The following is a 17,928-nucleotide window of genomic DNA, read 5'->3' as shown; positions in this document are numbered from 1 at the left end:
AGATGGAAAAAAGACAAAAAGAAAAATGTATTTGTACATTTCCACAATATTACGGTCTTGACACAGTACGCATACAGTAAGAAATTCCACTAACAAATCACTCGGCTAAAGAACCGCTACGGCGCTATATTACTACCTACTTAGCCGTTTAACAAAACCTGTGAGCCTGGTGACACAAGTGAAGTCAAGATACAACAGCAATCCTTCCAAAGATGAATTTCTGGAACCAAAATGCTTGAACCAAAGGCTGCTGTGCTGCTGTTTACTTTGTACAGATGATGCAAAGGTATGGTAGCGGCGACTGGACTGAGAAGTATTAATCCCCTGTTCTTCAGACCTGTTCTCCACCCTTGAGGATGTTATACTTGCAAAGTGGGCAAGTTGCATTAATCCGAAGCCATTTACTGATGCAAGTGGTGTGGAAATGATGATTGCATGGAAGGGAATGGAGCTCCGCACCATCATCGTAAGCAGTAAGACAAATACAGCATTCCTGAAAGCAGCATGACGAAATCAGCCTTAACACTCCAGATTCTCAGTATCATCAGAAGATACGCCAACAAATGGGTTTTAAACTAGTTCTTCAGGCCTGAACACATGCCAAAGTAAAGAAGAAAGACTCTTCTGTTTTTTGAAATGTAGAAAGACTCTTCTTAAGCATATAGGCTGTGAATATGTAAAGCATTTTCTAGCAAAAACATCCTAAACATCACTGCGCTGAGATGGTTTTGAGAAGACAAAAATCCCCAATCAGCCCACAACATGATTAAAATTTACTTATAGTCTTTGGTCAGATTTTTTTTTAAGCTTTTTACCTACTGGTCTTATAAACTGATGAGTTAAAAAAAATGCTTACTGCATCCTCATGGAGAAGAACACGCTCATCAGTTGCTCTACCATGTATTGCAATAGGTACCATAACTCCTGCACCATCCATAGTCTTTGCCTCACTGAAAGAGCTTTGATCAAATCTATATCTTGGAAGAATGCTGATATCTGCATCTGAAGCTCCTTCCTGCTCATTCAGACCAAGTGAATGGTGGAATCATCCTCTTATACTATGACAACTAGTAGGTTACTGTATTTTTGTTTTATTGAAGAAGCTAAAACTTATCACATGATAAATTTACTTATAAACAAAAAAGGATGAAAAGAGAACTAGTTTTAGATTGATACCTGGCCTGCTACAGCATAAAGAATAGCAATAATGCAAGGTAAGCAGCAGCAGAGTGCGATCCCTATCACACATGCCAGAGCAACACAAAAAATAGCAAAGAACACATCGAATGCCAGAAATACTACAGCCAACCTGCACATGCTCATCGAGAGAAGATATCCAGAAACTGTTAGTTCCCCATTGTCTATTGCACATTTAAAGAAAGAGGCACGGGAATAAAAATTACATCAGCCATGGATTTGTTGTATAACAACCAATAGTGAAAGCTCAGAACACTAGTTTGTTACAAGTATTGTTGAATTGACACAGGAGTAATTGACCTCACTGATCAAAATATAATTAGTCAGTCATAAAATTCTAGAGAAATTAGTGCAAAACTCCAAAAGAAAAGCACAAAATTCTTTGGAAATAATATAGAATATAACATTCTGGGAAAGTATTGATTCCTAAATCCTCAGAAACCACAATAAAAAATTTCATATGAGCTAATTTCAGTACATCTTTCTACCAAGGCTTCCATGTGAATTACAATGAGAGTGTGACAATTAATGAGAATCATTTTGCTCACACATTCTTTCCAGTAGAAAATGAAAAATAGAGTTCTCTTAAAAAGACAAACCTACTCAACTATGGTTTTCTGTTCATTACTGTCAAGCAATATCAAGTTGGCCATGGCGCATTAGGATCATTAACTGACCTTTTCGAATTTAAGAAGTCAACCAGTCCAATAATTTAGTTAAATATCTTTTATGAGTCTTTAAGTTAGGGGTATTTTATTGACACAACTTATTATAAGGGAAAACATAAGCAAATGTCAAGGGCATTATAGTTTATTGGGTATCATCTCCCAACTTAACAAATATTTTGTTTTCTGAATGAAAAAAAGGAGTATGGACTTAAGTCCATAAGCTTAGGTGTACCCTTGCCATCAAATTTGAATTGTAAAATTGATTTCTTCTTATTCCACATTTATTATTATCCTATTCATGTTTTTATTATTAGATTTTTTTCTTGTTTTTATTAATTGATAACATTGAGAAATGCAATTGTTGTAATTATAATGAAGTAAATGACATAATTGTACCTACAGTAACTTTTCGAAGAATGAAAAAGTTGGATGCAACCAACCTTCACTGGACTAGAGTCCAGCCTCCTTTGCCTCTTTTTGAATACTATAACTTCATGAATGTAAGAGGGATAGGGGTTCAACCCCTCTTTTTCATTGGCATCAATTCTTCCCACTTCTCTTCTTCATTACCAAAATCTCTATCTTAATAAACTTTTACAGTAGAAAATACAGGAACCTTAATAAAGATAAAAAAGAAGGAAAGAGAACCTACTAATAAGGTCCCGGAAAGTTTTGACCACCTTATAGAACCCTCAAAAGTAGTTGGCACAAAGATGTTGAATACACTAAAGAAACAAGGTATGGTATGGGCAAAATCTGCAAGATTTGCAGTATGATAACCTGATAAAAAGATGATATGTGGTACATATGCAGTTTAAAATGTACCCAGTTCCTTAGAAACACAGATGCGATAAGAATTTTTTTGGAAATAGTGAAAAACAAGAGAGAAGAGAGAATTCTGAAGAGCAGAAGGCTGCCACAGAATGTCGGCAGTCTAGATTATGTTTCAAGAACAACCCCTAATCTCTCTAAGTAAAATGACTATAATATCCTTTGGACTACATTTTTTTTTTTTTGAAATGAGGTGTATAAACTATAAAAGAGAGTGAAGAGTACAAACAAACCTAGCTAGGAGGGCCTTCCTCCACAACATGGTGTTGGAGTGAAATACCCTTCTTAGCCTGAATGTCTGCCAAATAATTGGCAGAGCGAGGAATGTGCTTCCAATTACAATTTAAAGAAGAAATTAAATTACAGATTTCTGAACACATATCCCAATGGCGCCATGGAGGTCTGGTAGATTTTGCACACTAGTCAATGACAGTCATTGACTCCCCTTCGATGCAAAGGGGGCCCCGCAAGCCGGCTAATGAATATTTTAATTTCATTCAGCAAGCCAGAGAGTTCTACAGTTGTGGAGTTGGAGATTCCAAGAGGGCCTACGAAGGAGAAAAGGAGATAACCGTTTGCATCGTGAATGACCCGTAGGACCCGGGCAGCAAAGAGCACTTCCATCAAAGTTTAGCTTGAAGTGGCCTGTTGGGGGGGGGGGGGGGGGGGGGGGTGGGGGGGGGGGGTGGTGGGGACGCAGGTAGCCATGATCAGGGGGCGGGAAGGCCGAGACAGCCCAGCAACCAGCTGCCAATTTCCTCTGAGATTGGAGCTGCTGAGGTTTCTGATTTCTTTTCGGGTCAGGAGCCAGATAGAAACTTGGCCCGTAATGTTACCAGACAAAATTTCAGGGGAGAGAAGCCTTTTTCCAAACTTTGGGAGACTAGCACCAGTGATTGAAAGGATAGTGGATGGGAGATTTTGTGAAACGCAATATTGGAACCCAATTTTATTTAAAAGGTTGGTCCAAACAGTATGGGCATAATGGCAGGATAAAAGTATGTGATTGACTGTTTCTGGGGCATTTTGGCAAAAAGGGCAATAAGGATCGGGGACGGTGGTTCCCCGCTGGATTAAGGAATCTGATGTGAGAATTTTATTTCTGCAAGCACTCCAGATAAAGAATTTTGCGCGAGGTGGGGCATGGAGGTTCCATGGGGAGGCCGCTACGTGATTTGTCTGATTTGAGGTGGGGTTATTGAGGAAATTGTAGGCTGACGCAGTTGAGAAAATACATTTTGTACAAGGTGTCCAGATCAGAGTATCATGATTAAATCTGGGTTTGGTTGTGGAGATGCTCGAAAGGAGATTAGATGTCAAAATGGTTTTAAAATCCGAGAGATCTCTTCTAAGGTTCAAAGTCCAGCCCCCTGTTTTAGACCAGAGATCTGAGATAGAGGCATCAATATTTCTAGCCAGGATAGAGATAGACTCATAGCTAATGTTGAGGCTGGATTGGCCAATCCACCAATCGGACCAAAATTTTGTGGAAGTCCCATTGCCAACGTAGTACTTAATAGCTTTCTTGAAATCTAGGACTAGCAAGACTATTTTTTTTCTAGGCTGGTGACAAACAGTAGCATCTTCCCCCCTCGGTCCACCAACCCAAAAGCTTGTTGGCTTTAGTAGCAATTAGGGCTCTCCAATTTAGATCAGGGAAAATATTGAATTTCCAGATCCATTTAAGGAGAAGAGCAGAATTTGTAGTGGTAGTGTCTCGAATACCCACTCCACCAAGGAATTTTGGCTTGTAGGCTCTTCCCATTTTACCAAGTGATACTTTTTCTCACCATTTGGTCCTCCCCAAAGAAATCTTCATTTAATGAGCTCAATTTTGTCTCTAATAGAGGCGGGGCACCGGAACATAGACAAAAAGTAATCAGGGATTCCATGAAGGCAAGATTTTATGAGAACCAACTTACCAGGATTAGAGAGGAATTTTCCTTTCCAAGATTCTAAGCGACCCTCCAGGCGCTCAATAACAGGGTGCCAGGAGCACTTGGAGGGTAATCCGGGGGTCAGGGGAAGGCCCAAATACACAGAGTCATCTTAGTTTTACATCCAAGGTAGTTGGCCATGGAGTTCAAATGGTGGGGTTCAATGTTAAAACTAGTAATAGATGAATTTGACCAACAAACTTTCTGACAGGATGAGATTTCAAATAGATCGAGTAAGAGTTTAATGTGATGAATTTGTTTCAAAGAGCCTTCATAGAAAAAGATGATGTCATTTACAAATTGTAGGAGGGCGATGTCCTGAGCAGGATACGGGGATATGGGGCTGAGCCATCCCGATCTTTTAGCTAGTCGAACCATGGCCGACAAATGTTCGCCAATAAGGGTGAAGATGAAAGGTGACAATGAGTCTCCCTGTCTGATTCCCCTAGTTCCATTGAAGTACCCACAGGGCCTACTGTTGACAAGAACAGAATAAGATGCAGTGAAAATGCACTTTCTCATCCAGAATCTCCACTGGGTGCCGAAACCCATTTCACCAAAAAGGTGGTCCATCAACTTCCAATTAACCCAGTCAAAGGCTTTTTCGAAATTGAGTTTGAGAGCAACTCTTGGTCGACTTGATTTTTTGAAGGAGTCAAGTAATTCGTGGGTTGCCATTGCAAAGTCCAAGATATTGCGGCCTTGGATAAAGGCACTTTGACATGGGTTAATAACACGGGGTAGGACAAAGTTAGCTTATTCTGGGATTAGGGCAATGAAGGAAGCTCCAATGGATTTGTGGGTGATGCCAACTTGATGGAAGTTATTGACAAAAGCATGGGCATCATTTCTGATTGTCCCCAAGAATTGTGATAAAATTCACCAAACCCGTCAGGGCCAGGGGCTCGGTCCTTTGACAGGCCAAGAGCAGCCGCATCAATTTCCTCAGGAGAGAAAGGACACTCCAAAACTTCAGCTTCGGAGGCAGAGATACATTTAAACTCGAGTTGATGAAGAACATGACGGTTGAATGACTCCTTTGTACATAGATCTGAAAAAAACTTCACAAGAACATTAGCAATGGAGATGTTATCCGTGATCTCCTCGTCTTCATTGCGAAGAGAGGAAATACGATTAGCTCTCCGACAGGCTAAGGCAATGGCATGGAAGAATTTGGTATTTCCATCCCCATCGGTCAACCAGTGGAATCTGGTCCGATGTTTCCAGTGAGTGGTTTCATTCTTTAAGAAATTTGTAAGATCACAATTTAAATGATTTCGGAGAATAAGTTCAAGGGACGAAAGTGACCTTGGCTCGTCGAGGAGATCAAGCTCAAAGATGCAGCGTCGAACAGAATCTTTACCAGATGCAGCAGCAGCATGGAGGCTTCGAGATCATGTACGAATCTTACTCTTTAGGGCTTTGAGCTTGAGAGGGAAGGATCATCCTGGATTTAGGTGGTGGTTAAGATCTTGCTACCAGTCATTCAGTTGGGGAACAAAAGAATCATGACGGAGCCAGAAGTTTTCAAATCGGAAAGGAGAGTATCCCCAATTTGGTGAGTGTTGATTTGGATTGGCCAGTGGTCAGAGCAAACTTTGTTGAGGTCTTGACCCGAAGTATTGGCAAAGAGATGGAGCCAATCATTATTTGCCATAAATCAGTCTAACTTGGATAGGATGGGGGGATTTTGTCTGTTGGACCACATGATTTTTTTCCCGAACAGGGGGATGTCGAGGAGTTCAAGACTGGAGATGAAATCCGAGAAAGCTCTCATAGTGGAGGAAATTCTTTTGGCAGGGTTTTTTTCGGAGCATCAGAGGGTGAGGGCACATCCCAAGATTGGACTTGTTGGAGTTATTCATCCCAGAATTCGGCTGGGTCACTATGACGTGTTGGACTGTATATGCCCACAAGGGCCCAATGAGTACAGGGTCCTATCACGAAACCAGATACAAAGAGAGAAGAGGGCGGAATTTGTGAAAATGGCTTCAACTGAGTTAGGGTTCCAAATGACTAAGAATGCCACCAGAGTGGCCAACCGCATCTATCGTTGCCCATTCAGGGTCCGAGTTATACCAGAGACTTCGAGCAATAGATAAATCAAAAAATTTCAACTTAGTTTCAGTATGGATTACAATGTTAGGTTTACAATAAAAAATAGTTGCCTTGATGATGTCGCGCTTGGAGCACGAACTGATTCTCCTAACGTTCCAAGAAAGAACTATCATGGGGGGGGGGGGGGGGGATGTTGAGAATATCCTCTTTCGAATAGCAGAAGAGGCCGTGGTAGTATTTGGAGAGAGCTCCCATGTTAGCTCTAGCATCTTCTCCGTCTCATGCGGAGAGAATTTGTCCGCCTGGAGCAGAATATGCTTTCATATTTTTGACCTGCTCCCTGCAAAAGATAACAGGGAACCCATCCAGCCATTCGGGTCGGGGAGGGGAGGGAGTGGAGGGGGGGTCCCGAGCTGGGCAGGATGGCTCCAGGGCAATATCCTTTCCCTTATTTTTCTTCTTTCTTCTGGAGTAAGTGAGCGAGATGGAGGAGGAGGGTAGTTTTTTGGATGTTCTGCAGGAGTAGGTGTGGGGGAAGGGAGTGATGGAGGATCTGTTGGAGCACTCCCCAACGGGAGCCTCTAGAGGTTTGTTCGAGGTGGGATTCATTGAAGCCAAGGGGAGTTGGACAAAGGATGGTGGGGTATGGCGTGTGATAGGGAGATATGTGATTGTTTAGAGGGGTGATGTGCAATTTTATAATCTTTGGATTTTCTGGGAAAGGGTAGAGAGTTCTCGGGAGCTATCAAATAGGCTATCATTGAAAGTATCATAGTTTAAGGGCGGCGGCTTGGAGTTGGCGAAGAAGTTGAAAAGACATAGCATTTGGTGATGTGGGTTTGCCGAAGAAATTTTTGAGGGGGACTGAAAAGAAGGATCTAGTAGATCTAGATCGAGTGGGATAGGCAGGGGATCTAATGGATTAGGGGCTGTCAGAGGGTTGACTTGACATTGGCTTTTTTTGAAGATTTGATTTTGGAGTGTATTTTTGGGGGTAGACAGGGAGAAATTGTTTTGGGGGATGGCGCAGAGTTGCTTTCCGAGGGAGGTGTGGCAAAAAAGAGGGGGTTATGGTCCCTCGAGATCAGGGTGACATGGGGGGTGGGGGGGATAAAAAAATGATTTTTTGGATTTGGTAATAAGACAAAATGGGGGAGGGGGCTCCAGGTAGGAAAAGGTAGAGAAAATCTACGATAGGGTTATGATCCCTCAGGATCAGGGTGGTGATGGGTGACGTGGGGATAAAAAAGTAATTTTTTGGATTGGGTGATGAGACAGGTGGAGGTAATTATCTAATTTTTCTGGATAGGTGTCGGCGAGGGGACAAGTGGGATGAATTTGGGTAGGATGAGACTAAGCAGGATGGGGTTTGGCATGATGAGCTGGCGGGCGCTGGGCTCTAGGTAGGAAGAGAAAATCTCAGGGTGGGGGGGTGGATATTTTCGGGGCTTGGGAAGGGTTTGGATGTAGGCCAGGTGACAGGCATATGGAAGATGTGTTGCACAAGGTGAGGAAGGCGTGTCAGTCGAGGGGACTTGGGTGATTGTGGGCTTGGTAAAGAAAGGATGAGGGGGGGAGGGGGGAGAAGAGGAGAGGACTTTCTAGATTTCAAATTTTCAAAATTTTATTTTTGGGAGGACAACCTGGGGGGATTCCGAAGAGACCAGTCGTTGTTGGGTTGAGTCAGCATTGACTCATTCCGGCCTTAGCTCAGTGTTGGCTCGATCCCGGATTGACTCATTTTCTGGAGCCGAGCTAGACTGAGTTTGACTCGGTGCATGAGCTTGCGAGTCAAGAAACATGGAGTGGAGAGCGACCATCTCCTCGAACTCCAAGATGATCCATGCAGAGACACAGAAGGAAAAAAAGTTGAATTAGGTGAGATCCACTTACCGGAGATTTAGGTTTGAGGAAGAATCTTTCCCATAGGGGATTTATCGGTTGGTCTTTGACGCAAACGAGCTCGTCGAAAATGTTGGCCAGACATTCCATGGTATGTTGACATCGGAGCTCCGCGGTGATGGCCAGTGATTGTGAAGCCGGGAGCCTGGTTTTCCATGTGCAGAACTGGGGAGTCTATTTCGCTCTGGATACTTTGCAGAACACTATGATCTTCCCTTGATCCGAAAACAATGAGCCGTTTGCACCCTTGAATGTGGGTGATGGCCTGTAGTTTGAGAGCTTCAGCTTTACTCCAGATCCAGACTCCGATCTACTTAGCTGAGTTGTAGTCGGGGTCGACTGAACTTACTGCTGTCGTGGACAGACGCTTAGTTCCTTCGATTAGGGCTTGGTCCGGAAGTGTCAGGGAGGTATGACTCTCGTGGTGGCTAATTTGTGGTGTGGGTAGAGGCAGAAGTGTGGGGTTTGATTCTTGGGTCCTTTGGACTACATATTCTAACGAAAATAACATAAATTAAATTATATGCATTTACTTCTCTAAAGTTTTTAAACTTATTTCTTTAGGCAGAAGAAGTGCATCACCAACTTCGGAAGGAAATATTCATTTTGTTGCTTCTTGTCGTGGAAGCACTGTTTTGCTTGTATATTTTTTAAAAGGTTAATTCATGAAAGCAGTGAAAAGTAGCTTCATTTTTCATTTTTGAGTTAACTAACTTATCTTTTATATCTATCCACACCAGATAGCATTTGTCCAAGTGCCAGTGAAAAGGATTCTCATCTTGTCCTTGCACTGCTCTGTCACTTGAATACTAAAAAAAAGGGAATTTGGAAACCCCAGTTCAAAGCAACACAGCTGTCAAAGGAGATTTAAACACAGTAAACATTTAATTAAATTTTATAATCATACAGTTGTCTTATCTTGCAATCCATTGTAAATAAAGTTTAGATATTTGAGGCAACAGCAGAATAGTGTCAATTGTAGTAAATGTGAAAGCATTTTCAACAGAAATTGCATCATGAGAACAACAAGACTTAAAGAATTTATCCATCTAATAGATGGTTGAAAGCCTAACCAGTAAAGACGAGGAGCACTGTGTAATAGAGTTTCACCACCAGAGACCACCCAGTAAAAGCCGATTATCCACCATAGAAAGGAGGCCATTGTGTTAATAGATTCACACCGTTTGACAATACTGACAACAAAAGGCAATAAACACAAATCAAGAATAAGCTATAGATCATTAAATACAGGTAAATTAGCAATTATAGCCCCAATACATACCCATAAATTGGTATTAGCAGAGACCCAAGATAAATGTAAATAAAACACAGTTATGACACAATACACAACGAAGATTAAAATAAAAAACATTAAAGTGTCTACGAAATCAAGCTCTGATTATTGACAGCAAGCTGTATAGGCACTGTCATAACAAGCTTGTGATAAAAGGATGACTAGAATCCTCCATGAATAGAGATTTACAAGAGTGATTTGCTGATTGTAACCTTTTTTTAATGTTGAAAAAAAAATCAAAACCCAGTAGGACCTTCTTTTCTTCCTATGAACCTAGTCTGCAAAATCCATTATGACCCACATCAGACTAGTAATCATCATTGGTTGTTCTTTTGTTTTTTTTTTTTTTCAAATGGAACCGTTATCAGTTATTTAAGACCATCCCCGCTCTCTCCTCCACCACCACTACCAAAAGAACATAGAATTTCACTCTATACCACACAAATTAGAAGCAATGGAGTATAACCCTTATACCCCACCCTCCCCCCTCTACCTGCTGTAATTTGTGCACAGTATTTCAGTTGTCTAGAAACATGTTATCAGAATTGGAAATTTTCTGCAACATATTGTTGTGGGTCCAACCTTTCCATTAGAAAGGGAATTTTTTTGCCATTTTACCTTTTTTAGCTTAATTGGCTGCTGTCCTCTGTATATTCTTCTCTTGAAAAGAATTCTCATTCTTAAAAAAAAAGTCGTTAGCTGCTTAAATCCTCCACTTCCATTCTGCTGCCACTAGCTAACTCCATTACTAAATTAACATTCTACAAGTCTTTCTTAACCACCTCTTTCTAGTTAATTCCATCACTAATTTAACATTCTACAAACTCTTTCTTTACCAACTCTTTCCAGATAGTTCCAATAATAAATTAATATTCTGCACTTTACCATCTCTTTCTATGTCACTTTTGCCTTCTTCTATTGCTGTAAGCCCCTCAACTGGTAAGCACATCTGTTGTGAGATGTGAGATTGGGGATATTTTTGTAATTATGGAGAGGAAACACCTCTCCTATTTAATCTCCTTCAGTCATGTTTTCCTGTTTAATAAATATAGAAAAGTTTAATAAATACAGAAAACTGAGAGAAAAAACATATTGTTCAGACTAAAAAAATTGGCTTTTTCCCTTGCACTCTTCCTCACTTGTCTCTCATTCTCTTCCTCTTCTTCTACCTTTCTCATAAATGTCTTCCAGATTTATTTGTACAATCTACTTGAGGAATTTTAATGGTAACAGAGCAGTGAAGAAGAAAAGAAAGAAGGTTGGTTTCCTAAAGTATTTTTTCCTTTTTTTTCCCTTCTTTCATCCTTCTTCTTTCTGGGCATTTCTTTTTCTCCTCTACTGGACTGAGAAGAGACTAGTCAGTCCAGTCTTGTGTTTATGTAAATGAGAGGGCTTTCTCTCTCCCGTATGTTAGTTTCGATATGGATTGAATGAAAAGATCTAGGGCAGCCATGGCGGTTGCGCATTTTGTGGGTAATGGTCGCTGCTGTTTTCTTGGATGGGGCATATAGGCTGTGATGATGTTGACCTTGGTTTTATGTGTGCCTTGGAATGAATGACTGAAGTATCAGATTAAAGCTTGTGTTTTTGGTTGATTGTGTTGATGGTGTTGAATTAATTGAAAGCAGGATCTGATTAATTCTTTTTACCTGGTGGTTTGTTATTTTTTGGATTCTTTATTGTCAAGTTGTTAGCTGCTTATTCCTTTATGTTATCCGAAGTTAATAGACCTTTGATAGTGAAGCGAGCGGTGGGAGTCAAGGGGCTAACCCTAATTTGGAGGTGGGAGTCAAGATGCTCATGATCACCTTATCACTCATATTATGTCTATTAAGTTGGATGGGCCAACTCTTTGGAATGAGCAACTTCTGCCTGTATTTTTATTTCTGGAAAACAAAGAAAAGAAATATATCAGCAAAGGTGTAAGAGTACCAGATTCTTCCGAGCCAGTGTTTGATAGGTGGATCAAAAGAATAGTCAAGTATGGGTTGGATTTTAAATTCTGTTAGTCTTGCTATTAGGAAAACTATTTTCTTGTCCTACAGCTGAAGAGATGTAGAAATTACTTTGTAACACCTACTTTAAAAGACGAAACCATATTAGGGCCTATAAGATCTGTTAAGGAATAATCCCACATGGATTAGTGAGTACAAAGATCTTGAGTATATTAGTTGGGAAAGAGGTTTCCTAAGTTGGCTAGTCCTTTTGGGATGGGCCTTGGCCCCATCTTCACATGGTATCAAAGTAGGTACTCATATGTGGGCCTAGACCTAAACTATTCACTTGTAGAACCACAAAAAAGGGCCTACAACTAAACTATTCACTTGTAGAGCCACAAAAAAGTGCTTAAACCTAAATTATCCACTTGTAGAGCCACAAAAAGAGGGCCTACACCTAAACTATTAACTTGTAGAGCCACAAAAGATAGCCTACACCTAAATTATCCACTTGTAGAACCACAAAAAAGGGCATACACCTAAACTTATCCACTTATAGAGCCACAAAAGAGAGCCTACACCTAAATTATCCACTTGTAAAGCCACAAAAGAGGGCCTACATGTGAAGAGGAGTGTTAAGGAATAGTCCCACATGGATTAGTGAGTACAAAGATCTTGAGTTTATTAGTTGGGAAAAAGGTTGCCTAAGTTGACTAGTCACTTTGGAATGGGCATTGGACCCAACTTAACAAGATCAACTCCAAATTAGAGTTGCTGAAACAAGGAGGCATGACTGTGGGTGCATATTATACTAAAATGCAAGGTTTGTGGACTGAATGTGATCAATATTCTTTGTAGAGGGGAAATATACTAAAGATCGAAAGTTGTATTATGGGTTACTTAAAAATCAGAGAGTGTACAGGTGTCTTACTGTCTTAAATCCTGAATTTGAGTCTATTTGAAGTCAAGTATTGGGATAAGATCCTTTGCCAGAACTTGATTTTGCTTATGCTATTGTTCAAAGTGAAGAAGCTAGATAGAAAGTCATGTTAGTAAAGAAAACTAGCTACCAGTGCCTTGGCAGAGAATCCTGCACTTGTTTTTATGCAGGCAAACCACCACTTAAGCCTTGTGCACATTATGGTACCAAAGGGCATGGAGAAAATTTTTGCTGGGTGAAGTTTCATCATTTGACAGAAGCCTATGCCACGAACAAGAAGACTAAATAGAGGAGAGAGGAGCTCAAGTTCACACCATGGAGGTTCCATAATCTTCTTCTCCCACAAGTGGTTTTGCTTCTTTACCTTTGGTCCCAGATGATACCGCTGATCTTATCCACTAGTTGTACTCCAAAATTGATGGAAAATCACGAACTCCTTCCATTGCTTCAGTTCAGCCAGGTATTGTCTTCAAAGTACATGTGGGGACATGCCTTGCTGCTTGATCAATAGGACTCCCTCTTAGGTGCTTAAACTTAAGACTTCTTTCCAACTCCTTAAACCCGGGGAAGTTATGTTTTCATTACCACTTTGAGTTTTTGGTTGTCCTTGTTTTATACATATTCATAACAGAAATAAACTCTATCCTAAATCGGCAAGCGTGATTTTTGGGATATTTGTCCTCGAAAAAGAGGTACATGTGTCATGAACCTAGAAGTCGTCATACTTTTATTTCTCAAGATATCACCTTTTTTGAGTCTCAGTCGTACTATATGAAGGAAGTTGCACCTGAGGGGGAGTGTCTAGGTACTCCTAGTGAGACACCTAGTGATGTTCTTCCCCTTTACGAAGTTGAGGTGGTGATACTTCGAGTCATGTTCCTCCTTTACCTAGTACTAATGAAAGAGAAGACATCGGTGATATTCAAGACAACGAACAACAAGAAATTGATGATACCACACCAGATCGAACTCAAGATGCCGTTTCGGATGGAGATCAACATGGTGAGTCTATACCTTTGTCTTCCTCCACATGTAGTTACTTGGTTTTAATGATTTGGATCTTCCTATTTCTCATTTCCTTAGTTACAATACACTTGCACCATCTCATAAGGTCTTCGTCAAAAATTTATCCTCTTTTGTTATTACCAAGGATTTCTCTTAGGCAATAATTGTTCCTCATTGGAAGAAATCCATGGAGGAAGAGATGATCGCTTTAGAAAAGACTGTGACTTGGGTGTTGACAAAATTGTCTCAAGGTAAGAAACTAGTAGGTTGCAAGTAGTTCTATACAATTAAATATTTATCAGATGGAGGAATTGATCGGTATAAAACCCGGTTAGTTGCCAAGGGTTTTACTCAAACATATGGGAAGATTATTATGAGACATTCGCACCAATAGCGAAGTTGAATACAATTTGAGTTTTATTGTCTCTAGATGTGAATTTTAATTGGAGTTTACGTCAATTAGATATAAAGAATGTCTTCCTTAATGGTGATCTAAAGGAAGAAGCATATATGGTCCCTCTAGTAAGATTAGTAGTTGACGGGAACAGAGTTTGTAAAATTAAGAAAGCGTTGTATGCTTTGAAACAGTCTCCCCTTGCTTGGTTCGAGTCTGAGACAATTTATGGTTCAGCAATGGTATCACTAGAGTACTGCCAATTTTACTTTTCTTATCCATCGGGTTGGACAAGATATTATTATTTTACTTGTATATGTGGATGATATGATTGTCACAGAGACAAGCAAGTAGGCGATTAAAGAGCAGAAAATAAATCTGGCTAAGGAATTTGACATCAAGGACTTGGGGTAGTTTAAAGAACTTTCTTGGTATTAAAGTGTGTAGAAGGAAGTCCGAGACTTTCATTTGTAGAGAAAAATGCTTTACATTTACTCAAGAGAACCAGAATGCTAGGATGTAAACCCACTACTACAACTGGAAATAGGATACAAGTTGTGTCTTATTGATGGGGAGCATTGTTAGATAAATACAAATTCAGAGACTAGTTAGACGACTCTTATACTTGTCTTTGACTTGGCTGGATATTGCTCATGCTGTGAATATCACTAGTCAGTTTATGCATCCTTGAGTTCCTCATATGATTGTTGTTGAGTGGATACTACACTAACTTAAAGATACTTCCTGGTTTGGTTTTAGTATTCTCCAAAGTTACTAATATGTTTGTCAAAGTCTTGACAAATGTAAATTGGGCTGGCAATTAAAATAACTAGCAGGCTGTTAGTGGTTTTTGTTGCTTCATGGGAGGTAACTAGGGGTGGCGCCGAGCCGAGCCCGAACCTGCCTATGTTCGAGCCGAGCTTGACTTAAATATTTCGAACTCGAGCTCGAGCCGAGCCCATGCACAAGCCTAAAATTGTTATCGAGCTCCAGCCCAATAATTTTATCCGAGTTCGAGCCGAGCTCAAGCTTCAACATTCATTTAAAACTTTTCAAAAAATACATGTCTCGAGTTCGAGCTCCAACATACATTTAAAATTTTTCAAAAAATACATGTCAAATAAATTATATATAAAATTATGCATACATTTTACATAAAATTGGGCATAAGTGTGGCATCAAATTTAGCTGAATCCGAACCTTCCTATGTTCGAGCTGAGCTTGATATAAATATTTCGAACTCAAGCTCGAGCCGACCCTAACCTCAAGCCTAAAATTGTAATCGAGCCCGAGCCTAATAATTTTAACTGAATTCGAGCTCGAGCTCTAGCCAAGATTGAGCTTAACCTACATTTAATACTCTAGATAAAATATATGTCAAATAAATTATATATAAAATCATGCATACATTTTAAAAAAAGAATGATAAGGGAGGTTCAGTGTTGAATCTCGATAATGGATTAGAACACACCAATATTGATCTTTTTTACCCCAAATGTTGCCTCCTTAGTGCCCCTGGTTGAAAAATTATATTCTAGGAAAAACTAGAAATGTTTCTCCTATGATACATATTTCCAAAAAGTCTTTTCAATAAAATCCTATTACTATTAGTGACTTACTAGAAAATTACAAGAAATATTTTAAAATTTTCTTAGGAAAGTTAAATGGACCTCTTATTGCCTGTTCTAGGAAAATAAATAAAAATTAATAATCAATCTAATATATTACTATACTTATTGATAAATTTTTAATCAAATAAAATGTCAAACACAAAATTGCTATGAAAATTGCCACATGCTAAAAGTATTACAGCATCAATTGTCAAATACTTATTCAAAACAATTCTATACGATTTTCTAGCCCATCTTGGCAGGAAAATCTTACTTAGAAAATTATATGATTTTTAATAAGAATTTTCAATTAGAAAAATATTCTCAAAAAACATGAGGCACTAATAGTCCATAGAAACGTATTTCTACTAAAAATGTTTTTTCAACATTTTTTGAAAAAACCACTAATAGTCCCTAGGACAAAGCATATTGAGATTGATCATCATTTTGTTCGTAAAAGGTTTTGTCTCTAGGGAGATATGCATGCCCTACATTTGTTTGAAATTCCAAGTTGTAGATGTATTAATAAAAGCTCTCACTCATGAACAGATGAAGGATTTTAATTGCAAGCTGAAGTTCATGAATATCTTTGCATCAGCTTAAGGGAAAGTATCTGAGATGTGAGATTGGAGATATTTTTGTAATTATGGAGTGGAAGCACCTCTCTTATTTTCTCTCCTTCAGTTGTGTTTTTCCTGTTTAATAAATATAGAAAACTCAGAGAAAAAAAAGTACTGTACAGAATCTTAAAAAATTGACTTTTTTTCCTTGCTCTATTCCTCTCTCGTTCTCTCATTCTCTCATTATCTTCCTCTTCTTCTACCTTTCTCATAAATATCTTCCATATGTGTTTATACGATCTACCTGAGAAATTTTAACCATATCCTCACAGGTACATTGTTAGGCCTAGAACAGTGCCAAACCATCCACAATGATTTTTGTTCAGTCTCGTCTCTGTAGTACTTACTTTGTCAATTAAAGTACCCAACTGCTGGTCCAAACCCAGTGGACGGAGGATTGTTGCATTATGTTGACAACTAAATCCAACCCTGGGCAACCATAAAGGCATGAATCTCAATCTATCTTAACTGTACCGAGTTATGATCCCCAAACTCTGCATGACTAAAATAATGTGCTCTTAAGAGATCTATCTCTTGCATTCCAGCTCCTCATACTGCATATCACGAATCTAGGGTATTTAAATTTCATAAATCACAAAGGCATTCTATGCACGAGACGATCCATCAAGAGTCAGTCAGTCAGAACCAGGAATTGGAATATTTCAACAAATTAAACTAAACTCTTACGCGCAAGAAAATAATTGAAAGCAAAAAACGCCAAAACCTTACACTAGTGACCGGATTTTATCAAAGAAATTTTGTCCAAAAAAATGTAACCCGAAAGAAGTAGAGAAAAACACAAACAAATTGAAGTTTCAACACACCTGGTCCGACCTCCAAATCCGAACCCTGCAACCTCTCTCTCATCATCCTCGCTATCATTCGTTTCAGAATCCGAGGCTCCTCCGCTTCCCTCCTCCAAAACCCTCCTCCTTCTCAAATTCCTCCTCCGATACTCGAACCAAACAAGAACCACGTGCACGACACATTGAAGCGCGTATCCACAAATCCAAATCCTAATTGGCGTGTTAGGAGTCTCCCTCAACGTGGAAGCGAGCATCACCACGGAGACCACCGCGAAGGCGAGGTTCCACACGATATCCAGAAGAACCACCGGCTTCGAGTAGCCCCAGTCTGCACGTCGCTCCTCAAGCTGCAACGCTGCCGTTTCACGCACCAGCATCGACGGGCCCCGGCGTCCGGTGGCCCGCCCGAGGAGCACAGCCAGGGAATTAGGTAGCGTAGCGCTCTCGGTTGCGGGTGGCGTGGTGGGCCCCGAGCGGAGCAAGGGCGTCGTCGCCGACGACGTGTTTTCCATTTTCCCGATCACAACTGCTTCCTCTCCCCTACATTAAAAGTTTACATGACCTGACAGGATTTAAAGCAAGGTTTCCTTTATCTCCGTGCCTGGGATTTTCATTCACGATTTTGGTGCATTGAAACGTAGACAGGTAGATGGATGATCCTATGCTGGCCTTGTTTTCTTTCTCAATCTTTGTTTTTTGCCCCTCTCCCGTCTTGTTTTGACCGCTCCG

At 40.1% G+C, this 17,928-nt stretch overlaps 1 protein-coding gene across 1 annotated transcript; it reads right to left on the bottom strand.

Annotated features, from left to right (window-relative positions):
* Positions 1–10: 10 nt before the first annotated feature.
* On the bottom strand, positions 11–17,892 carry LOC137955910 (E3 ubiquitin protein ligase RIE1). Its single transcript, XM_068803127.1, has 5 exons — positions 17,218–17,892; positions 9,667–9,786; positions 1,177–1,309; positions 857–1,015; positions 11–493 (listed from the first exon to the last, which is right to left on the bottom strand). Exons 1-5 carry the CDS (start codon positions 17,709–17,711, stop codon positions 332–334), a joined length of 1,068 nt encoding a protein of 355 aa, XP_068659228.1. The 5' UTR covers positions 17,712–17,892; the 3' UTR covers positions 11–331.
* Between the last annotated feature and the right edge of the window lie 36 nt (positions 17,893–17,928).

The sequence above is a fragment of the Aristolochia californica genome, unplaced genomic scaffold (genome assembly GCF_029961685.1).
Source record: "Aristolochia californica isolate CCGP_79_NKW_82.1479 unplaced genomic scaffold, dmAriCali1.0.hap1 SCAF_2, whole genome shotgun sequence".
NCBI lineage: Eukaryota > Viridiplantae > Streptophyta > Magnoliopsida > Piperales > Aristolochiaceae > Aristolochia > Aristolochia californica.
This window is presented reverse-complemented; position numbering and strand designations above follow the sequence as displayed.

Bases quoted from the DNA above. Each gene is read 5' to 3' on its own strand.
- LOC137955910 (XM_068803127.1), bottom strand. From the start codon at position 17,711: ATGGAAAACACGTCGTCGGCGACGACGCCCTTGCTCCGCTCGGGGCCC. The intron at 9,787-17,217 runs GTGTGTTGAAAC...TTTTGTTGTCAG, and splicing joins GGATTTGGAGGTCGGACCAG to TATTGTCAAACGGTGTGAAT. The intron at 1,310-9,666 runs GTTAGGCTTTCA...GAGCATGTGCAG, and splicing joins AGTGCTCCTCGTCTTTACTG to GTTGGCTGTAGTATTTCTGG.